Source organism: Eretmochelys imbricata, chromosome 7, assembly GCF_965152235.1.
Source record: "Eretmochelys imbricata isolate rEreImb1 chromosome 7, rEreImb1.hap1, whole genome shotgun sequence".
Classification (NCBI taxonomy): domain Eukaryota; kingdom Metazoa; phylum Chordata; order Testudines; family Cheloniidae; genus Eretmochelys; species Eretmochelys imbricata.
This window is the reverse complement of record NC_135578.1, coordinates 71,726,112-71,750,642: the sequence shown is the minus strand read 5'-3', so window position 1 is coordinate 71,750,642 and position 24,531 is coordinate 71,726,112. Positions and strand designations below refer to the sequence as shown.

General features: G+C 41.0%; 1 protein-coding gene across 3 annotated transcripts; it reads right to left on the bottom strand.

The window, feature by feature from the left end:
• Positions 1 to 4,804: 4,804 nt before the first annotated feature.
• RGR (retinal G protein coupled receptor) lies at positions 4,805 to 24,313 on the bottom strand. 3 transcript variants are annotated; one of them, XM_077821672.1, is made up of 7 exons: positions 24,235 to 24,313; positions 22,832 to 22,997; positions 20,183 to 20,307; positions 10,397 to 10,550; positions 9,197 to 9,307; positions 6,762 to 6,882; positions 4,957 to 5,383 (listed from the first exon to the last, which is right to left on the bottom strand). In XM_077821672.1, the coding sequence occupies exons 1-7, from the start codon at positions 24,311 to 24,313 to the stop codon at positions 5,240 to 5,242; spliced, it is 900 nt and encodes a 299-aa protein (XP_077677798.1). In that variant the 3' UTR covers positions 4,957 to 5,239. The 3 variants fall into 3 exon arrangements, with proteins under 3 accessions (XP_077677800.1, XP_077677798.1, XP_077677799.1); XM_077821673.1 differs by having other exon boundaries at positions 20,183 to 20,304; positions 22,841 to 22,997; XM_077821674.1 differs by lacking the exon at positions 6,762 to 6,882 and having other exon boundaries at positions 4,805 to 5,383; positions 9,187 to 9,307; positions 20,183 to 20,304; positions 22,841 to 22,997.
• Positions 24,314 to 24,531: the final 218 nt, after the last annotated feature.

Here is a 24,531-nt window from a genome sequence, read left to right as displayed (position 1 = left end):
CAGATGGATGATTGAACAAAGTATTTCAACAGGTGCCATTCCAAGAAGGTGGAGGAACAGCTGAGCCAGACATGAGTGCCAGACACAAGATGCCAGGAAAAAGGAAAATAATGTGCCCATCCAGGAAAGAAGGTGTGGCCACACAACTGGAAAGAAGGTGTGGCCACACAACTGGAAAAAGCATCCTGGAAAAAAATCCCAAACTTATCTGTTTTGGAGGGGACCTCACATAGTGAATAAGAAACTAAACAGCTTATCCTTGCTGATACAAAAAGCAAGAGCTTGCCCCTTTGTAATGCATTGAGAACTGGCGCACAGATTCATTGAAAGAAAGGAGAGGGCAAATACTGAGGATGCTCAACAACTATCCCAAAGGATGCAGAAGTGCAGTTGGAGGTACCCCAGCAGGTTCCTGTGGCTCACAACAGATCAGTTGTGTTGGAGGAATTGCTGGGATGTTCTCAGGGCCTCAACACAGTGCTGTCTTCAACAGAAAATCTGTCCACTACAGATAGAACTGACTTAGTGGACATGAACCCTGCACTCACTGATAATCTGGATCCAACTATGAGTGAGGTGTCCATGGCTGAATATAGGACTTGAGTGGGCAGATGCCCACGGAAACCTGTGTGGATGGCAGACTACCTTGATTCTTAGGTGCTCTTGTTCAACTTCTTATTTAATTGTGTGTGCATGTGTGGGGGGAGGTTGCGATATTTAGTGTGTAGACAGCACCTTCATCAGTAAATGATGCTATATCCTTATTTTAGTGTTAAATTGTCTTGTACATTATGCTGTTGATTTGAGCTGGGGCCTAGTGGGAAGTTTAGTTCTGCCTGTGTGTACTGGAGTGCGTACTTGCAGTGTCCCAGTAAATCTCTGATGCTATGAGCATTACAATATATACAGACTGTGATCATGTCACCCCTTAACTTTCTCATTGTTAAGATAAACAGATTGAGCTCTTTGAGTCTGTCACTATAAAGCACTATTAGGACTGATCTTTTTGGCCTTTTTCAGGTCCATATTTACTGAATCCATACCTACCTCTTTCTCCTTTTGGGTGGTGGCACAACCAGGTCACTTATATTTTGCACTGGAGGCGCAGTGTAGTATAATGGTGGACAAGAGAATACTACAAATTCTTTGCCTGACCCTTAACCCAGTTCCAAAATCAGTCTTCAGTGTTGTGAGAAAAAATCCTGTATTTCCTAGGAAAAATGCATAAAGACAAGAGCAATGAAGAGAAACCTTAGAAAATCTGAATCTCTTTTTATCAAAGTGTAAGGTTTTTTGTAGTTGTAGGTGATGCTGGAAGACTATGTTAGCAAGAGCTTGATTTTCAGACTTCAGTTGGAGTTATGGGTGGTTGCACTTCTGAAAATCAGACTGCAAGATATTGAGTGTTAGAAGTTCGTCTGCTGGAAGAAAAGCTGAGGAAATTATGTTGTTTTTATTTAGGGATAAGGAGAAGAATTTCCCTCCTTTCTTTCTTTGGAAGTCTATTTTTCATCAATGCATCAGAGAATTATAACGGTAAATCCCACTGATATGAATGGGAATAATGAGCATAAATACCCTGAACATTAACAGGGGTATCTCTTATTGTTGGCAGAGTTAAAATACTGCATATTCTAAAACATTAATAGAATTATCGGGTGCTGAATCAAGCAATTTGACCTGGAGGAGCTGAACATTTTTCCTTATGTTAATTCAAGGACAATTGCCAAGCTGTACCCAGCTGAGGGCTGCAACAGGAAATTTACCCATAGTCCAAGTACTACACCTAATTTGTAAAAATTTGTGACCCCAATTTGGCTCTCAGGCTTCACTTTGTAAGAATATTCTAAAACTTGTTTCCAGATAACTCCACTTAAATCCATATTGTGTCCTTCAGACTCTAGAGTGCATGGAAGCATGTTTTTGCACACTTGAGTACATGCTCTGCATGAAGTATGAGTCCTAGTCTGAAATGATTTATCCGCAGAGTAAGAGACAGGTTTTATAATGGAAACATTGCCAGAACCATGACAGTCAACTCTGATGTAATGTTGTATTAGTGAAGGTATATTGTGCTAAGGGTAAATATGGGAACAGTGGTGCAGGCTAGCTTCTTGATACTACACACCTCCATACCTTTTCCTAAAAGGGGAAAAATGAAATACGCTTGTTAATGGATATCAGCAGTCCCTGCTTTATACAATTAGAATGCTACTGGGAAAGGCTGTATCAATTGCAAGGGAACTTTATATTTCAGTGTCAAGTTGCCAGATGTTTTCTGTATGTTTGTCTTGCTTTTTTTCCTTTTTAAAAAATCAACCAAAAAAGGAAGAGAGAATCCAATTTTCTACACCCTGGTAAATTCAAATCTCTCCAGCAGTCACAAGCTGGCTGATTTACTGTTTTCTTCACTAGCAAGTTATCAGACAATGTGTGATGAACTGGATAAGTTAGTGAGGACACTCTTCAGTCCAAACAACTAATTTAAATAGACTGTATCAGTTTAAGGTGTGCAAGATGAAAGAGAACAACAACAGGAAAAAAAGAAATGTTTGATAGAGAAAATCTACAATTTTTTATAGAATTTTCTTTGGCTTTTCCCTTCGAATATATAAATATTCAAATCTGCTGGGCAGTTTTTGATTTATAGTCTGCTTTCCTATTGTGACGGCTGTGCATGAGGTGAGAGCTTAGGGATAGAGCTTAGATCTGTGTAAAGTGAAATTTTCCCTAACATGAGTAACACTCTCCTATGTAAAATTTGTTCAGGTGTAATGGAAAATGTCTCGGTTTGAGGCTCCTGGACATAGTCTTGCTATTTGGCTAGGAGTTGAGAATCTTAAAACACAATAACCTCTGATTTTTCTTGACTCGTGCCTTTTTAGTCAGCATTAAAAAAATTATTGGTTTCCTCACTCACAAACACTATTAATAACTAACCCCTGTATGACTCGTGTATGTCTCCTCAGTTGCAATGGCACATTGAGGAGAGGAGTTCTTGGTTTTTCATTAGGTCAAACTGCCTTTGAAAAAAAGACATCCCTTTCTTTTGCCCATTCCTCGAAAAGAATGCACACTAAATTAACATTGACTTACCCAATCTGTGGAATTTTGAGGAAGTTTAGATCTAGATCCAGAACTGGATCAGAATTTAGAAGAATGAACAGAATCCTAAATCAGAACAACCATGTGCTTTGCAAAGGTTCAGGTTCACATCTCAATCTAGGTCTGAATTTTAGGTCTTGGGCTCTTCTGTAAATGTGAAAGGTTTGAGTATCTTTATCCGTAGCTCTCTCTCTCCTTTTTATAAAATGGCCTCTGTATTTTCAGGTGCTAGCTTGGACCAAACTGGAAAGTGCTGAGACGTCATGAAAGAGACTTGTGTTTTTCACACTCTTTCTGGCCTGATGTGAAGCATGAAATAAAGAAGTTTCATGGATGAACCTGTCCTTGGGAGATTTCAAATCAAATTTTACAGACTCGTGCAGATAATTTGCACAAGCACTCAAAAGTTTGTATTTGTACCCAGCCCTTCACTTACCTAAACTAACTCCAAACCTTTTAAGATTCCACATTACCTCATGCTTTTTCAGATATGGTGTGTGACTCTTAGATTGTTAGCTGCTCAGAGCAGTGATAGCATTTTTCTAGAGGTTTATAGAGCGTTGGTCAACCTTGCACACAATAAATAACAATATTAAGGTTCACCCATCATAGTTTTCAACAAATACTAAAAAAGGATACATAAAAACTAAACAGAGAGAGCCATAGGCACTGCTGAAACTTGTAACCATGCAGGGAGGTAAAGAACACAAGATGAGTTCTGCCACTTGTTGAATGCCACCCTGCCCCTAAAAAACGATCACAATACAATGCACAAGATTACTTTTAAAATGCACTGAGAGCCAAATTGTGAGGTCTTTACTGAGCCAAGTTCCTTTCGAAGCCACTGTGAATTTGCCTGAGTGTGGGCTAATTAAATGCTGGACAGACCTTAGAATTTGGCCCTAAGCAAATAAAATAAACCTTTGTTCCAGGATGGAAATATGTAAGAAAAAAATGTTTCCAAAGAACTAACTCTTGAGGAAAATACACAGCTTTGGCTGTTTTATTCTCTAGTAGTGCACCATGCCACCTTTCTGTATTCCACTACTCAACACTCTCTTCCCTCCAGTAAATTATGTGTTGGAAATGACAATTGTGACTGATAAGACTTTTCCTTTTGGAGATTCAAAAACTCTGTTACTTTCAAAAAGAAAAGGAGTACTTGTGGCACCTTAGCGACTAACCAATTTATTTGAGCATAAGCTTTCGTGAGCTACAGCTCACTTCATCGGATGCTCTAAGGTGCCACAAGTACTCCTTTTCTTTTTGCGAATACAGACTAACACGGCTGTTACTCTGAAATCTGTTACTTTCAATGTTTGGAAACTAACCATGAGCTCTCTCTAAGAATCAATTGGATTTGGGTTTTTATACACACAATGTCTCTTTCATTCTAATGTGTCATGAAACCTATTTTTGTAACTAGATCATTTAGAGACACATCTTGTGATAACAAGCAACATCCAACTGCCAGTTCTAAGTTATACAGGCACCATGAACAACATGATAAAATACAAAAGTCCTAAATGCACACTACTGATCATTCACTTTAATGTGGGCCGGTGTCTGCTCTCAGTTATATAAGTGTCTGCTGTAAGTTATATAAGGAGGATAGATTCAGGCCCTAAATTTGCAAACTTCTGTTTTATGTGAAATTAAAAAATGCAGCTGAACAAGCCATTGACACGAACATATGGTATAATTCTGGATAATGCTTTAATCTTTTGGTTACCCAGACATACCATTTGGATAAATAGAGCACAAATTAATACTGGTAGGCCTCACTGGATAACCTAATATCCACAGTTCATTTTCTAAACTTTGATCTTAGTCCAGCAGGAAAAAAAATGCTTCACAGCACACAGTTTATTTGCAATGACATATAAAATGAGACTGACAACAACCAACACAGGTTTAAGGCAGCTTGTTTGACAAGCAGCTCGTGACAGATTGAAAGAGAAACTCAACAGTGATCCACATGACTTTCTTTCAGTATTTCATTGCTTGTAGACCATGCAGAACCTTTCCAATGTGGAACCACCTTTAATTAAAGTTAGCGTACGTACATGGTTTCCTCTGCTGGTTTTGCTTTCAGTTCTGTGTCTGCATTAATTTAGCTTAAAGCTATACTGTGTTACTTAGTTTTGTTATCGACCTCTGCTTTCTCAATTTTCTGTCCTGTGAGGAACTGCCATATTCCTCCTCTGTAGTTCTCATTCCCCAGGGCATAGACAAAGGCATCCACTGTTGGCACAGTCTTGGCAATAATGGCAGGTATCTGTTGTAAGATACATACACACAGAGAACAATTTTAATTTCATGTAAAAAATGTAAGTTTCGGCAGAAATTGCAGTGAGGATCTAATGGGCTTGTGTAGCATCACTTCAGTCTAGCCCTGAGAAATGCTTGGTTTGCCCCTCACCAAACAAGTTCCTGCTGGATTATTTTTTAGAAATGAATTTGGTGCTCGTGATGAGTTTTGAGTCAACTGAAGAGAAGTCCTTTACCCACATGACAGGTGCAAGACAGACTCTGAAACTTCTTCAAATTGCCCAGCCACTGTTCCTAGTGGGGAGGGAGAGCTTAGTGGTTTGAGCATTGGCCTGCTAAACCCAGGGTTGTGAGTTCAATCCTTGAGGGGGCCGTTTGGGATCTGGGGCAAAAATTGGGGATTGGTTCTGCTTTGAGCAGGGGGGTGGACTAGATGACCTCCTGAGATCCCTTCCAACTCTATGATTTCTATGACTAGAAAGGGACCACCTCCAAAGTGAGAAAGCAGTTCAGTGTCTGTACTCTTGGGATTTTTCAGTTGAGACTGAAAACAAATGTACAATTTGTGGTAGTGAATTTTGTGATGTAGGCACCTATCCAATGTAAAGTCAACTGAGATCACAAACTCATTTGAGATGGGATACTGAACACCTAATATATGGTAGTAACTTTTAGTTTCTTGCACCTTTGGATGGATTTTAACCAGTGAGCTGCAGATGAAAGGCTTCATATGTTATTACTGAACCCCTGAGCCAGTCAGTTCCCCAAGATAAATTATTCTGATTTTGAAATAGAATGGTAAAATACTTCATGCACATATGCTAAACTTCCATCCTTTTTATATGCAATCTTAGCATCCCCTTTTGTTTCCTACAAATGTAGAACAGAGAGAACCTAGAGAAAAGCTTAATTTCCTCCAATTCCAGAACAATTTTTATTCAGAGAGGAGTCCTCTGGGAAAAGTAAGCATTTTAAAAGTGGCTTTACTAATTAAAGATTCACTTAAGAAATGAATGCCCCACACTGGAAAACAATGGGGCCAAAACCAGCTCTTTAGAGTAATACCACTTGAACTTAGATGAAAAACTGACCAACCGAATAATACTCAGGCTACATATCGAGATCCAGAATCAGCTATTGAAGCAACAAGTGAAGCTTATTAAATAGTTTTCAGTCACTTGTGGCGATCTCACTAATATAATTTTTAATTATTGTCATTACTATACTTAGCTTCTTTTCTTTAAAGATAGTAGATGAATGATAAACTATGTAGAAACCATTTACTTATTTATATATCCTGTGTCAAGCTATTGATTAGTGAAATGATATCATGATGTAGGAGTAAGTCAGAAAACAAAGAAAACGTGAGGGCTTTTTCAACATACCATTCGGAGTTTTGGTGAGATGAAAGTCACATTTTCAACTGCAGCATAGAAGCATAAGAGGGAGTAGGGGCCCCAGCAAATGACCAGTGTCTTCACTGGTAAACTTGTATTAAACTGAAAAAACAAAACCACACACTCATTCTATTACATAGTAATATGTGGCATTAAACAGACAGGACAGACACAGTTACCTAATATTCTTTGCTCAAAATCAGTGAAGGATTTTTAAATAGAAGACACACATGTTAGAGACTGTCCTCGTTCTGCTCTTAGCTTTTCATTGATGTCATTTGGATGAAATTGTGTGGAATTGGCTCCCCATGTTTTGGGCTCCCCCTGCTGGGACAGCAGTAGCTATTTGCCTGTGAGTGCTATTCTTAGAGAGCTGACATAGATCAAGGGGTGACATAACAAGGTGAAATGTGAAGTGTCCCTTGAAAGCAGCAGGGATGCTAAATAAGCAGCTATGTTAATTTCATTTCCACAGAAAACAACAGGGTGTAGGGAACAACGGGAAGCTTGCAAAATGGTCAAATTAGTGATGGGGTGTGATTTTGTAAGCATGTAAGAGGGTATTACAAATGGGACAAAGCAAATATAAGAAATAAAACAAAAAATTAAATGAGATCATTGATATCAAGTGTTGCCATTGTGTCTATATTTTGTAGGCTTTTCTCTGGTTCTCATGACCATAGTATTTGAGTACCTCACATATTAATGTGTGTGTATACACATTGAACTGTAGTTTTAATGCCTATACATTTCTTGCATCATAACTAGGATTACATAATACCATACGCTATTGTACACCATCCTATAATAGGCAAAGGCATAAGTTGTCAGACTCTTCCATAAACTCACTGAATTTTTTTTTGTCTTTGTTAAAGTAATATATTGCTTGTGTACATACCCTGTATCTAGGGGTGAAAGTAACTTAAAGGACTTACCCGTACTCCGGAGTCCGTAAGAGGGGGCGGGGCCTCAACCGGAAGAGGTGTGGCCTCTACCAGAAGAGGCGGGACCTTTACATCTCTGGGCCCTTTACATCAAGATTTAAAGGGCCCAGGGCTGGGACTGTGGTAGCAGCAGCTGGGAGCCCCGGGCCCTTTAAATCACCCCGGAGCTACCAGCTGCAGAGGCGTCTGGGAGCCCCGGGGTTCGAGGGTGAATTAAAGGGCCCGGGGCTCCAGCTACCACAGCAGAGCCCCAGGCCCTTTAAATAACCAGAGCCCCGGAGGCTCCCGGCTGCCACTGCTACCCCAGGGCCCTGGGCTCTTCCGGAGCTTTAAAGGGCCCGGGGCTCCACTGTAGTAGAGGCAGCTGGCAGCCCCTGACCCTTTAAATCGCCAGCCGAGCCCTGCTGCCGCTGCCCCAGGGCTCCAACAGCGGGGCTCAGGTGGTGATTTAAAGGGCTCCAGAGGGTAGTGGCAGTGGGAGCCCCAGGCCCTTTAAATCGCCATCCGAGCCCCGCTGCCGGAGCCCCGGGGTAGCAGTGGCAGCCGGGGGCTCTGGCGGTGATTTAAAGGCCATGGGGCTTCCAGCTGCCGCTACTGCAGCAGAGCCCCGGGCCCTTTAAATTGCTGCCGCGACCCCCAGGGCTCCAGCAGCAGGGCTCGGGCAGCGATTTAAAGGATCTGGGGCTCTGGTTGCCGCTACTGCCCCGGTTCCTTTAAATCGTCCCCGGAGCCTGCCGGAGCCCTGGGGTAGCGGCGGCGGGGCTCTGGCGACTATTTAAAGGGCCCAGGGCAGTAACAGTGTCCAGAGCCCCAGGACCTTTAAATTGCCGCCCGAGCCCCGCTGCCGCTAGGGCAAATCTTTGCCTCAAATTTTAACTCTGTTCCTTTTTTTAAAGGCGGCCATGAGAATGAATTTGATAACTGAGGGAGCTGTGTGTATGAATTAGCCAGTCAAGTGTAAAGCCCACTGACTGTACAATATGTGCCTAAAAAAACAAGTTACATAATCACCACATTACATCATCATAAACCTAGCGCTCCAGAACATTTCTGAAGAAACAATTCCTTTGTTTCCACCTCATAAAGATTTCTGATTTACCCTAGCCAAGTGTAGGCAAGTCTCATTTATAAAACCAGCCTCCCCGAGTCCTCCTCATAATGTTTCCTTTTCAGTGTTGTTGGTCTCAGAGAGCTTTGATGTGCTAAGACTTAGTTAAGTAAGTAAGAATGAGCTTTCATGAGCAAAGCTACTCTGGATGATTATTTATATAAAATCAACAAAAACTCCCCCTATTCTGTTTTAGCATGCACTTGTTTTAGTGTATAATGTGGGAAGGATTCTGTAGGGAGGGGAGCAGAGGGGTTGTTTCAAAATCTTGGTCAATGATACTGAGGCCAGTGTGTTTTCAGGACTTTATACCTCACATAGGTGGTCTTGTTTTGGGGGGAACTTGGGGAAGCTTTCTTACCTTGAACTGTTGTCCACTTTTCTTGAATTTCTGCTCTATAGATTGGTAAGCTGTCAGCATGATGAAGATAGGGATCACAAAATTGAAAAAAGCCATAGGAAAAAGGAATGTGACGAAATTTCTGGTGGGTAGAGGAAAAAGCCCCCATTAATCCTTTTCTGATGTATTGTTTGTTGTTTATAAAATGCACTAATCAGAGTGTGCTCCAGCACACATGCAATATTTGAAATACTAATTAACAACCATTCTATATATTACCTTACTATAAATAAAAGACTGCATAGGAAAGGAAATTCAGATCTCTTGTAATCTTTTCTCAGGCAAAAGCTTCTAAGTATTTATATATTTGTAAAAATGCAAAAAAAGGACAGATGCTTTAGGTGCAACAGACAAGCTTTGGGGCATGTTCTGAAGCTCAATACAGTTGCACTCTGATAGACCAGGTGTGGAAGTGGATTCTGGTAAGAAGAGCTACTCAGGGAAGACACCCCACCACCTGTTTCCTCCTAGTTTAGCTCTAGGGCCTGTTGGGTCAAGAGTTTCATCTGATGTCAGCAAACAGATGGTATTACATAAAGATAATGATAAGAATGATAGTGTAATTAATTAATTAATATTGTGATAGTACCTACAGTCCCCAGTCAAAGATCAGGGCTTGTGCTAGGTACAACACATGAGTAAAACAAAAACGTCCAGGTCAGAGTGTTCAGAATCAAAGATCATGACATGATGTATTAAGTGGATAAACAGACAGGAGAGCATGAGGGATATTGTAACACTAGAGGTAGCACAGTGAGTATTTGGCATAGTTCACACAGCAGCTGCCTAGGGTGTCGATTTTTGAGGGCTGCCGCTGACCCAGCTGCCCTCACGCCTGCGAGCTGTACCTTGGATCCAGCTCTTTGAAAGGTTCCAGGGCCTTTGTGACAGCAGCAGTGAGTAGGATTTGCCATACTAGTGGGTCTCTGGCCCAGCTGCTTCCAGCAGAGGTTTGCTGAGATACTTCACACAGCAGTAACCATGGCTGGGGGCTGAGAGCAACCACACTAGCACATCTCCACCCAATTGCTCTGTCCCAGAAAGATGGGGCATCTAGGGCAGCCAGATGTCTAATGTCAGCTCTGAAAGATGAGTGTTTCCTATAAAATACTCCTGGTTTTGTCACCCATTTCACAGATAGCTGAGGGAATAATCCCATGGGCCTCCTCACCTGTCTCCTTTGGTGTAGTCCAATGTGCAGCAAGTTCTGAGTGGCTCATAGTCATATTCACCCCACCCCAACAGTGGCATTGCAGACCAAAATGCAGAGAACACCCACACAAATATCACCATTGAGATAGTTGTGCTCCATTGTAGCTTACTTCCTGCAAAGCATAGAAAAACACAATCTTAAAACATGAAAAAGGACTTTTAATTTTCCCTTTTCAGGACTGACTTGGCAGAAATATGAAATGTTATTTCCCATTAAATGCAATTATCCAGCCTTTGCTCTACATTATACCTCCAGTGGTTGAAGCCCCTCAACCTTTGGCCTCCTGCCTAAGGGCTAAATCCAGTCCCTATGCCAAGCTTAAGTAGCCAGGGTTGGCAAAAGGCAGATGCCAGTGGTGTTGCTGTAAGGAATCCCTCCAGGGCACAGAGTGGCATTAGAACTACTCTGGCTATTACAGTAGCCCTGCAGTAGGTTATTTCACTCCTCCCCCTTCACTTGGCCCAATCTCCAAGACTTGTTGTGCAATGACACACAAATGGGGTGCAGCACCCCTATAAAGGATGCTCAAGTTCTAACTCTCTGCTGCCCCCCCTTGTTAGCAGTGGAGGGATGAGATTTGACCCTAAGAACATCACTTGATGGGTCAGGTACTGTTTTCAAGCTATGGATACATGAATGTCCCAAAAGCTGTGGCCAGGAGGAAAACTGCAAAGTGCAATTTGTTGTGCCTCTGTCCTGGCTCTTGCAAAAATTGTGGCTCTTACAATCTCTACTTAGCCCCTTCATGGGTCATTTGCACATTGAGACGTGAAGGGTCATAGGGGGTCAAGGCCATGTTCTGTTGCAAATGATCTATTCTTGCTTGCCATAAACCCGTCTTTGCCAAGATTACTTTTGTTCCTGGTGTCTTTGTGGGGTTGTGTAGAGCCAGTGTTGTCTAGAATCTGGGTGCAAAATCAAAGAAACTCAGGATATGATCCAAGGTGTTAGTAATTGCTTTCTGCCATATTTTATTGTCTGAAGCATAGGTGTAGGTACATCAGGCTGATTACAGTGGAATTACACTGTCATATCATAGTGATGCATCAGTTCAGGACTTCAGGAACCAGGAAACTACTCTCCTTTTTTTGGCTTAGTCTTATCAGATATCTAGTATATCACTGCTCAACTTTATACAAAACAGGAGGTACATGTGGTGCTGTAGTTGAAATGTTCCTTTTTTTTTTTTAATGTGTCTCCACTAAAGAGCTTTTCATGTGTTTTGAAAACAAGTTTTAAGAATTTGGTCAGGCTAGATAACTGAAGGAAATAAAGAAGATCCCATACAAATAGAGGGGTCAGGGAGATGAAATGGGATTCAAAAAATGAGTGTTCACCACAAACTGTTGTTCTGTTCAGAAATGTGATTCTGTAAATAACTTTTTGGGCTACTTGTTTAATGTTGGTCAAAGATTCTAGAGCAAATTTGCTCACTTTACAAATACTAATGTTTTCTAACTGCAGACATAACCTAAGGTCATGGGTTATTTATTTATTTATTTTTTTGGTTTGTGCATCATCACCTATAATAAAGATTCCACCAGTTAAATTATTCTGCCCTCAGAAAGTATAATCGTTCAGCCTGGCCTAGAGATGAGTCATGGGAAAACTGATAGAGGTACTTGCCCTTCATAATTTTATAGTAAAAACTGATTAGTCATGCCTTTATACCCAGTCCCATAAAAATAAGAGGAATAGGCTAATAAATTAAATTGATTGGTAAATTTAGACTATATAGGAAATATTTCTTCACAGAAGGCAGGCAGTCTGTGGAATTTGTTGCAGTGCAGGTCACTGAGTCAAATACTGTGGCTGCATATAAAAAGGGCTGGATAATTTTCTTACCAAGATTACCATTTATAGTTATACTCAGGCTGAGATAAGGCTAATCAAATCTCACGCTACAGGGAATAAACTAATCTTCACTGAGGCTGGGAAGCAGTCTTCCTCTCCCCCTTGAATGAGTAATGTACAGTTAGCCAGGAACATTATGGGATATTTGCACCTTTGTTTGAAGAATCAGGAATTGTACACGGCCAGAGGGCTATTATAGGACCTATTATCTCATTTGGTATGGTTAATCTTGAGTTCCTATGTTGTTATGACACATAGCATTCTGGGAGTATAAACTGGAGACTGAGGATGTTATTAAGAAAAAATATCAAAGGAACCTCCAGCAATGCCCCACAAGCCCCACCCTTAGTGCTTTGAACCATTTCTGTAGCATACTGTAGTACTTTATTTCTATCCCTTCTTCTTTTTTTAAAAAAGACATGTATTGGGCAGGAAGCATTAAAAGAGAGGTGCGCAAGCTATGGCCCGTGGGCCGGATCTGGCCTGTGAGCCATTTTGAGCCAGCCCGCGAGCTCCCGCTGGGGAGCAGGGTCTGGGGCTGCACCACACAGCTCCCAGAAGTCGTGGCATGGCCCTGCTCCTGCGCTCTAGCTGGGGATCAGGGTCGGGGGCCGCACCATGCGGCTCCTCACAGCCACGGCATGGCCCCCGGAAGCCTCCCCCCGCGTCCCAACCCCCTGTCCCAGCCTTGATTCCCCTTCCCGCTCTCCAAACCCCTTGATCCCATCCCGGAGCACCCTCCTGCACCCCAAACTCTTCATCCCCAGCCCCACCCCAGAGCCCACACCCCCAGCCAGAGCCCTCACCCCCCCCACTCCCCACCCCAGCCCGGAGCCCCCTCCCACACCCCAACCCCAATTTTGTGAGCATTCATGGCCCACCATACAATTTCTATTCCCAGATGTGGCCCTTGGGCCAAAAAGGCCACCCCTGCATTAAAAGGAAAGGAAAAGTGAGCTTCAAACTGGTGAAACTCTGAAGATAGACAAACAATTGCTAACAACACCCAGGCTGGTTTTTGAGGAGCAGATTAGGATTAGGATCAGGATCAGTGTGCTAGCTGATTAGTGCAAAGAAAGGTCCCCAGTCATAGAAGTGATGTCTTACTATTATGTTAAAAAGGGTCTCCCACTAAATTTTCCCTCTTAGCCTATGACAAATTTCACGCATCCGAAGTGCATGTGTTTGCAAATGGGAGATATATGGGAATGGACAATCTATTCATTTGTTTTTCCCTGTGAACAAAATTGCTTCTGCATAACCATAATCAAGGAAAACAAGATTATCATTTGGCAAGCAAATTCCCACTAATTGTATTGGATAGTAACATGTTTACTGAAAAATGTATTGAGAATATAATTTTTTGTGCAAGCGATAAATATGAAGTGAGTGTGAGTGAAGACCTTGTGTGGAAAAGCTGAGCAATTCTCTCTGGATATTAAAAAAAACCCCTAACATCAGATGCAAGCTGCTCCACTCCAGAGGCAATACATTTGTTGTCCAGAAATACTTTTATGACCCCAAGGGATAATCTTCTCAGGGGTAAGTTCCATCTTAGAGGAGATGGCTCCCTCAGAGACAGGGATACCATTTCAACTTTTCCTTTAGGTTGGTGCTAGAAATGAAAAAGGGTTTAGCCGCTGCTCCCAAGACCCCTCCTCACCATTATACCAAGATAGCATGAGAGGTTCAAAATGGATACTTTGAGGTACAGAGCGCCTTCAGTAGGAATTGAGAAAGTGCAGCACCTCTCAGACGGGTCAGAGAGCTTTGCAGGATTGGGCCCTACGTGAGAGAGACACCAAAAAGGAAGAGCTCTTTATCAGAGAAACTCAAAACTGGAGGATACAGTTGAAAACTTTGGCTCTAAAGTCTCTTTGCCTCAATTTCCTCATTTGCAAGGCAGAATAACGATATTACCGTATGTCACAACAGTATGTTTAATGTTTGTAAAGCACTTAGAGATACTTGGCACTGAACTGAAGCCAAGTGTTCTGTTATATTATTCAAGGAAACTGAACCAGTGAAGTCTCAGCAGACTGCAGGTTAACAACTGAATTGACTTGGAGCTACCTTCTTTTTGGAGGTGGTCGCTTCAGAACAGAGATGCCACAATGGCAGGGCAATGTAAATAAAGCTTGCGCAGCCACTGCTTGTGCTGTACCTGTCCTGGGCTTAGACAATTTGGACAGACCTAAAGAATATGACTGACATCTTCCCAGAGCATTACAGTCACCTCAGCGATGGGGTCAATTAAAGAAAACAAATTCAAGAGCAGTCAAGTTCCCTGGATCTGGTAATGCATTGAGGAAATTAATAAAACTAATTTCAGTGAAAGAATAGACAAAACCACACTCTCAGATCACACTGAAACAGTATTATTTCAAGTGTTGGAGATCATATGACAGTGTTGGTACAAAACAATAACTATTCAATACCGTGTAGATCAGATTATGGCTTTATGGCAAAACTTCTTGTCTAGTCTCTTACAATTGCCCAGAGTAGGAATAAAGGCCCAGATTGTGGAAAACAATCACATACCTAAAGGTCATGATGTGCTCAAGTGTTGTGTGAATAGAGCTGCTTTCCTGAATCAGGGCCAAAATACAGTACTACCAAATCAAAAGGGTAAATGTGAGTACTTGCACAAAATGCAAGACAGTAGAGAATCAGACCTACTACGAGTAATCGAATCTTGTGCTCTGGCCTTAACTCCTTTGAGGGTCAGAAAAGATATTCTCTCTGTGATGTACAGTAGGACATTGGTATGGGCAGTTTTAGGAATGGTCTATACAAGAGGGTTGTCTATACATGTTACACAGAAAACTGTGTTAACAGGACATTAAAGTTGCAAAGTGAAGCACTGAAAAGTTAGGAAATGCCAGATTTAAGATGAATCCTTAATTCATGCCCTTGTGCATTAGTATAGTCTTTAATTACATGATCACGTTTTGTTTTGTTTTTTCCACTCCACCAGTGTTTCCCAAACTTGGGACGCCGCTTGTTCAGGGAAAGCTGGTACGTCCCTCGGCCTGCGCCGCTTCCCGCAGTCCCCATTGGCCTGCAGCGGCGGACTGCGGCCAGTGGGAGCCGCGATCGGCCGAACCTGCGGATGCGGCAGGTAAACAAACCGGTCAGGCCCGCCACGGGCTTTCTCTGAACAAGCGGCATCCCAAGTTTGGGAAACATTGCACTAGACTATGCAATCCTTGGAAATTTTAACAACTAAATTCTGAGGAGTACCTACTGAGCATCCGGGAACTGAAATATTTTCAAACTATTGTAACTTGCTCAAATTTGGGTGGATTTTAACAGAAACCATAAAAGGCACATCCCTGACTCAAAGACCACCCACCTGCCAAATTTTGAGTCCCTGCTCCAAAGTAAGAAGGAGCTACAGCTTCTCAAAGAAAAGGTCACCAGAATATTTTAACACAAGAACTGTTGAAATGGCTGAACTGTTGTGGCTGATATTTTCCAAAACAATTCAGCTTGAGGCAGATACTGCACATGAAAAATTTCAACCAAAATGGTTAAATATTGTCAAAGTTATAAGCAACTGAAAATGGGGTCTTTATAATGGGAAATATCAGGCAACCTTAATAATATGCGGTGCCTATAGTTAGGGTGCCAGTAGATGATGCCCAAGAATATGTAGTAATGTTACTGGCTTTTGTAGGAGCAATAAGACTTCTTGTTGTGCACTGAAAAATGGCTTCTTTACATGTAGCTGTTAACAAGGTGTCCCAGGTAAAAGGTTTTTACTCCTTTGATTCTTGTTATGACTATGGAGGGCCCCAAGTCACTTTGGCAAATGGCTATGAGTAACCTTTCACTGCCTGTTGCAATGCAAATGCATGAGGATTTGTGTGGAAACTTGAGCTTTTTCAGGGCTTCACAGAGAAACAATGAAATAGCTGCAAGTCTAGATAAAAGGAGAATGACAGAGCAGCTACACTGAATACAATAAGTCACGAAGGACTGCTTCGGAATTGTTCAGCACTTACAGCTAGCAGATGAAGACACAATAACTATCTAATCGCTGAATATTGATGTAAAAAATCTCATATTTGCCTCTTTTTCCTCTGATTGTTGAAGAGCAATGTAAAATTTGCTCAAATTTTATCCTTTTTTCAAAATCCCTTCTGATTTTGTTCCCTTTTCCTCTCTAACAAATACTAATTGAAAATCTTTGCAGATTTTGCCTTTTTTCCTCTCTAATTGTCAAGTACTGATATAAAATTCTCTCAGGGTTTGTTTTCCCTCCTCCCTTTTTAAACTGCAATCACACATGCTTTTGAAGGGGAAAACAGTTGGCCTCAATCAGTGATTCAAGCTCCAGATGGAATGACCCATTCATATGTCCACCTGAACTCCATTTCTCACTTGCCAACTTTTTCTTCATCTCTAGGTAATACCCATTCCCACTGGCAACAGACTCTTCTGGAGTCTTCTCATTCCAAGCTTCCCTCTCATCTCATGCTACAACTTCATCACTCAGGGCTTTCTTTTTGAATGGCAAGAGAGTGGGAAATAACTTTCTCCATAACTGCTGAATTTTGATACCAAAATCTCATATTTTGTCCCAATTTCTTGCTAATTATTGAATATGGATGGGATGTCCCCATAGAATTTTCCCCTTCTCTCTCTAGTTGTCAAATATACAGATAAAATTTCCTCAGGTTTTATCCTTCTTTTGCTAATTTTCAAATATCTATATAAATCCCCTTTGTGCCTAATTTAAAAAAACTGATATAAAGTCCCCTAATATTTTGCCCCTGTTTTCTCTAATTATCAAATACTGATATACAATCCTGTCAGATTTTGCATTCCCCCATTCCCTCCTTTTCTTAAACAGCTGCCACTTCTGGTTTTGGAGGGAAAACAGTTGGCCTGAATCAATACCCCAGAATGGGGCTGAAGTTATTAAACACCCCACACCCTTCCTAATGGTCAGCTTTCTCCTCAGGAATGAGAATCACATTTTTCTCTTTCAGTCAATGAAAACTGACATGTTTGCAGAGTTTCACCATAGTTTAACTAATGAAGGATAGAAGCTTTCATTCCTCCCTGAGCTGGTAATGTCCCCAAATGAAACTGCCCTCTTCTAGATGGTTAATTGAACCCCAGTTCCTCCCACTGCTACCCACTCCCAATTTCCACAGAATCTTCTTGAAATTACTGGTTCCAGTCTTTCCTCCCTTTTCCTAGTAAAGGCATCATCACTCAGGGGCATATGCTGCCTGTTTGAAATGCATGTGAGTAGAGAATAACTGTCTCTGTAATAATCAAATTACAGTTTGAGTAATTACAGAGTTGAGTGTATGGATTGAGGGCAGGATGTGGCCTGGAGTTTTGATGTATCAGATTTATAGAGATCAGGAATTGTGAACTACTTTTCCTCACAATCAGCATGTGAAGTAGTCTTGAGCACTGGCTTTTAAAACTACTCTGTTCTTCTTTTCCTTTTAATTTGAAATCTTCAGTAAGAGCATTGCTGTTTAGTTATCAGTAAGTAACAATTCAGGCAAAATAAAGGAGTTTATTTGTGCCCCAAGGGTCCATCTGCCTTAGCTTTTAAGATAATACTGCAGTCAATGGGTGGGGTGAAAAGCTTGTGCAACACACTCCACAAAAGAATTAGCCAATACTGCAGAGTGTAAAATGTCTTTCCAAAGCTATACTTATTTTCAGTCCAGCTCTCTTATCAGGTAGGGATGCCGCTGTTCTGTTCTGCTTCCAAACATATTTCAGTGTCCAAAGAATATTAGTATGCATGCTGCTTATGGCCTGTGCTATCCCAGGGCCTTTGTTTGGGTCTGAAAGCAAAACTTTTCATTGAGCTGAATTCTTGACAAAAGCTTCAGAACAAAACGATAGCAAACCCTTTTGCAGCTAATGGAGTAGAGTTCTCATAACAAATAGCTCGTTGCAAGCTCCACATTTAGTTTTAATATTTGCTGTTTTAATCACAGAAATGCTGTATCACAAAAGCTTTATGAATACTAAGCTAGAATCTGGCATTGGGAATGGGGAGTAGAGAGTTGGTGATTTCCCAGTTAACTAGCAGTTCACTTTTTGAAGACATTTCTTTACAAAAGGATCTCTAAAAATAGACGTGCTCAGATTATACTGTGCTGTGCTTTAGCACAACAAATAAAGGGCTTGATTCACCCACCAACATAACCAGGGATGCAAGGACCCTGATCACAAAATGTCTTTGTGAGGCGTGTTGTGGCAGCAGAAGGTGCCAGTCACCTACAGTCTGTGGGGGGACTCATAGCTAGTTTTTGCAATCCCAAAATGGAAAGTGCTGACTAAGTATGTGGTGTTGCCAGGTAAAATGGGAGAAGCATTGATTCAGCATATCCCATGGGCAGGTTTGGCTTTCCCAGCTGCGGACATTCTACAGAGCAACCTCCTGTATGCTTAAGGGGTACAGGTCAGTGTTAGGGTTAGGTAGCTAGCCAAATAGTTCAGATTATGGAATTTCCACAGGAATTTCCATTTGCAATTTCTTGCTAGCCAAAAGAACTTTGAAGTCTGGGAAATTAAGATTCATATTTTCATGGTTTTTTCCCTAGCTTTTTTATTTTTAAAAGAAAACAGGGCTTCACCTCCTCTTGAGTGCCACTCAGTGCAGAATATGAAGGTGGCTTTATCTTTGCACCTCTCTCTATTCAATAAAGGGACTGTCTGGAGGGCAGTTTGGTTCCCAGCATATATTATAGCAACCTCTGGGTAGCTCTGTCTCCTCTGAGACCATATTACACAAGTCTGTACACATTAAAACTGAAATCTTGTGCACGCATGCACAAATGTAATGGGATCCTGGGAGATGGTCTAATTCAATGGAAATTTCCACTCACTTTACATATGCACATGAGCACAGTGCCCATAGAACATGAGTAGATAGTTTTATAAGTAAAGCTAGTTCACATCCCGATATCTTAAACAATTCAGAACCAATTTTTACAGGACCAGAAAACGGTATTTCTGTGCTCAGTATTTAGATGGTTCATTGATATCTCCACCAAATATTAAATTTCCATCATTTCCAACCGAGGTGCTAGAACTAGTATTAAAAAAAAGTTGCACTTTTTTTTTTTTAGCAGAAAAACAGCATTTCCTCCACTCTGTCAATGCTTGAAAATGATACAACAATTTTTGTTGAAGCTCTTAGGAAAACTTTGCTCCCTGACTGAGAACAAATGTATTACATGTCAGTAAAAAAGGGGAAACTTGAGCAAGTTGCAAGAAAATAACTCTTTAGAACATAAGCACTTGGGCCATCTGAATATGGGTGTCATAGGCTGCCTGTAATACATTGTACCTATTTTTGATATGGGCCCCAATCCTGCAATTGTATTTGTGCAGAGCCTAATTGCAATCGATGGGGCACCACCCAGGCATGAAGGGCTGCCGTGGGGATCAGATTGCTGAGTTTGGGGCAAGGGTACGTATTTTTTTACACATGAAATTTAATCAGTTTGGGGTTTCTGGATGATTTAGGGAAATTATAACATGGAACCATGCCACTATGATCAGTATTTGGAGATGACCTGGATGATGTAATACACCTATGCTCCAAATCATGCTACTAATTATGATTCCAAATCCATATTCAATCACTTACTATTATCTGTTGCACGGAGTCCCCTGCATGGCCAAGATCCCATCATCACAGTTTTATTTATGCCACATCTTAGACATGTTTGAAAAGAGTTTCAAACATTTAAATATTTAAACACTTTAAAACATTTATTGGGGTATATTTATGTTTTTGTAATGGTTTTCATACTATGGCAGGTAGAGATTTTTGCAGCTTAACCAGTCCTATTTTAAAATGAAAAATCAAAATACTGGCGCTAGATAAATTGTAGGACTTACTGGTACAATAATGGTGATATCGGTCCCAGGCAACTGCAGCAGAGGAACTAATGCTTGCCAGGGCTGTCACAAAGCCCTGAAATCCATGAATCTGACAACCATCAGAGCCATAGGGCCAGTACCTGCAAACGAATAAGGAAACCGTTCAAAATGTAATAGAAATAGGTGAAGACATCTTTGCTAATTGAAATAATTCAGAAAAAAATACAATATATAATTGTTTTCCTGTTTTGAAATGTGTAAATGCTATTACAGAGTGGTCACCATTAAATGTCTATCTTTGCCAGTAGTTACCACACAGTTGTGGCTGATATACTACATTTTGTCTCTGTTTTGAAAATAGAAACCACCTGTTGTTGGTGTATTGGTGAATGCTGACTTTGTAAGCAAACAATCTACATAGCATTCAATTATACAACTTTAAAATATATATGCACTGTGTGTGGATAACTTGCCAATATCTTAATTTAAGCCCATTTAGTAAAGTTCATACAAAAATAAATGGAAACCAGTTACTAAAGCTTGGTCATGAAGTGAAAAGAAATGCAGGAGAGCCCCATTAAATGGTAATTTGCTAATTTGTACACAAAGCATAATGGTCCACCTCACAAAGATTTTTTAGGGCTACATTTTAATCTCAGTCTTCACCAATCCTGCCTTTTTGTGGGTGTAAAACTGAGGTTGAAGTCACCTGGTGATGTCCCTTTCTGTGTACTTATATGACCCATAACACCATAGTATGAGACTGTGGTACTAAATATGTTTCTAAATCCATGTTTAAGTATTCAAATAGGAGTGGCCTGACTTTCAGAGATACTAAAGAACTCAGGTCCCATTTAAATTAATGGGAACTGTAAATGCTCAGTAACTTTGCAAAGAGGCCCCTTCTATTTAGGTACATAAATATGGATTTAAGAACCTGACTTTAGGTACCCCAGTTGGAAAATGTGGGCCTATGCCTGCAAATCAGGCACTCACTGGCCATCCAAGTGACAGTAATTGAATGCACAAAATTGTGTCTGCAATTATTTGTGCTCACACTTTGTGGATTCAAAAAGGATTGTCAGCTTTTGCAACTAGAGTTTTTAATATGGAAATTTTTAATATTGGGGCTGCAAACCTTGCACCAGTTAGGAAAGGGTTAAGCAGCTGCACTGGGCCCAGGCAGCTTCATCCCACCACACCTGCAAAGCAGTTCTAAATGGGAGCAGGCCAGCTCAGTAAAGCAGCAGACTGTGGAGATGAGCTGACCTACATTCTGAGCTCCTCGGAAGAAGCTCCACAGGAACGTCTGTGCCCTGAGGCCTGATGCCTGACTGTAGCATGGCCAAATGCAAAGGGAAGAGGCTTGAGATTTATAGAAGATCTGAAACTATCTTTGATTTCCACTTATTTTATGTCTTTACCCATTGGAAAAGAGGGAATGGGTAATAAGTAATCCAGGGAGGCAGCAGTATAGCACATTGGTAGTGCAGGACATAGCTGTCTACACTGGGCCCTGGATTGGAACCTGGGGGGGAGGATGTGCCTGGGTTCCCCTAAGGGGTGTCAAAAGCAGAAGTGGACCTGGTACAGGGAGTCTAGAGGAGAAAAGGGCCTGAAGGACAAGACCCCAAGATCTCAACCCGGTGGAGACCCAGAGACAGTCATCTAACCCAGAAGGCTACCCTGTTGTTGGGATCATTGCATACCCTGAAAGGGATGGATGTCAAACATGTAATCTGGCCAGCGGACACAAGTGACAGAAGGGCCAGATCACAGCAGGACCAGAGAGGCTGTCAACAGGGGTGCCAGGAGGGAAGAGGACCTGTCGTACCCTGCCTGACCACTGGTGAGTGGACCCCTTCAGAGTCTTATTTATTATTTATATAAGGATAGTGCCTGGGAACTCCAGTCATGGACCAGGACCCCATTGTGCTAGATGCTATAGAATCACAGAACAAAAAGATGGTCCCAGCCCCAAAGAGCTTACAGTCTAACCATTAGTTCCATTACTTTTATAACAGAACTGTTAGTTGCTGTGCTATTCATTTGCTGTGTACTTGATCACCTATAGTTGCATGGTATTCTGTTTCCTGACTGAATTACTAACACTTATGTAAAGGAGGAAGGCTTAACAGGTCACAACTGGTTTGAACCTCCATGAAAACAGATTTTGTTACCAACTTTTTTCGGAACAAAAATGCCCTTGTGCAAGTGTTTAGGGAAACCTCTTAGACAGGGTCACAGATAACTTTGGAGCAAACTTGGAGGTTTATTTGAATGAAAATTCAAATAATTGTTGAATTATTCATTTTGTTCTGGTATAGTCTTTAGTGAAGTTCTTTAGCTTTAGGTTATCGGTGATCTGACTGGCTGTGCTAAGAGCTACTCTTTAATTTGCACGGTGAAAACACTAAGGCCCAGAGCCACAAAGGTACTTAAGCTCCTAACTTCAGTGAGCGTTAGGATCCTAAATAACTTTATGAATCATGGCCTAAGTACTGAATCTATTTTTATAATTTTTAAGTTAGATAAAGATGGTTAGATGGTGCAGTAGAAATGCGTTCATTAGATTAAGCTATTAGGTTTAGAATTATTTATTTTTGATGTAGTGTAGTCCTCTTGAGTTTAAAAAAAAAGAAAATGAAATGAGAAGAAAGTGTAAGATGTAGATACCTCAGGAAGCTGGAAAAAGCAGCAATGAATGCATTGATGCAGATCCCACAATCAGCCAACGCAAGACTGAGAACCAGGAAGTTACTGGGAGTTCGGAGTTCTTTGATTTTGCGAAAAGAAATGATTGTCAAGCCATTCAGACAAAACCCAAGCAGAGCTGAAAAACATCATCATTTTGGCTAGAATCAACTGAAATGGGAAACACAATGAACACCACTGTTTTCTGTAATGAGACAGAAATAATTGCTATGAAAACATATACACAATAAACAACTGGTGACCCATAAATATCGTAGTGGTCAACACAAATAAGCAACAAAAGGATTTTCAAGGCGAGAAGACATGAATGGCAACTGAAGCCATGTCTCCAGCTGCACTATGGTGTCACGAGTGTGATTGCTCATATGAAGCACAAACTATTTTCATACATATTTCTGTATTTCACTCTTCCCTCTCTAGTCAGAACTTTGTTACCAGGTTCCATTTAGCGATCCATGAGCTAGAACAACAGAGGTCAAAAGGACAGTTTTAGGAGGAGCAGCCCTCAACATACATCTTTGGGCTTATCTACAGGGACTGCCATACATCTCTGGGCTTGTCTTTACTAAAAAATAGGTCATGTTTAACATGAGTTTTTCTCCCATAACAACTATAACATGCCTTGTATCTAAACACAAAAGTTCCTCAATTGTGTCTCAGTTGGCCTGACTATATTGGACTTCTCCCAAAGGTTATCCTTGACAGAGCCTGAATTGTCAGCTCAATCTTGTTGTTGCCCTTCCTCAATGGATTATTTATGGCAAGTAATAATCTAATTATAAAAAAATCACTGGTGGATGTCAAAACCAAGTTATTCTGTTTCCTAAGAGAGTAGCTTCTGGACAAATAAGACAGAGCTCTTGATCAGGTTATCTTTGAAATCAGTTCCCCACAAAGTTTAAAATCACAAGCTGGCTGCAGTTTACTGCCCTCTCAACTTAGCCTTTATTTTTTCAGCAAAGATAGGGTTGTTCCCTGACTTGGCACCACTCACATTAAAATTTCAAATGCTGATGCCACCAAATCTAACTCAGATAACACTTCAAAATCCTTATCACCTGATTGCTTAAAATAGTAAACTTACTTGCACCAACTGTCTTGATCGTGCCATTCTACAGACTGGACAGTTCTGCATTTTAAGCAATCCTGGTCCTAATTTAATTGTCCTAATCAATGGTGGCATAAACTTACTAACAGTAACCCTGAAATCTATATTCTCTTGCAAAAATAGATACCAGAAATATTTCAGAAAAGAAATATATGCAATGCTCTTTTTTCACTTGATCTGTAGCAACAGCCAGGGGGAGAGGATTTGATTTCTCCTGCATCCCTCAGTTTTCCCCTCAGCAGCTTACCTTCCACCAATAGGGCAGTGCCAATACAAACCATCTCTAATTCAGTGAAGCCTTCGGGGAGAGGGTTTGAAGTAACCATATTTGCAATAATAAAACTAACTAGCCCAACCTTTACATCTTGCTAGCAAACACTTGTCAGCCTTTTTCATGGATTCCCGTACCAGAAGCCCAAAGCAGCTTTCTTCTTAAAGGGCTAGTTCTTGTGCACACTTACATTATGTTAAAAAATAAACAGTGTTGAGTTTTCAGTTCAAATACTGCAATCCTGTCTAATCAGTGTTGTGAATGAAAACAGAC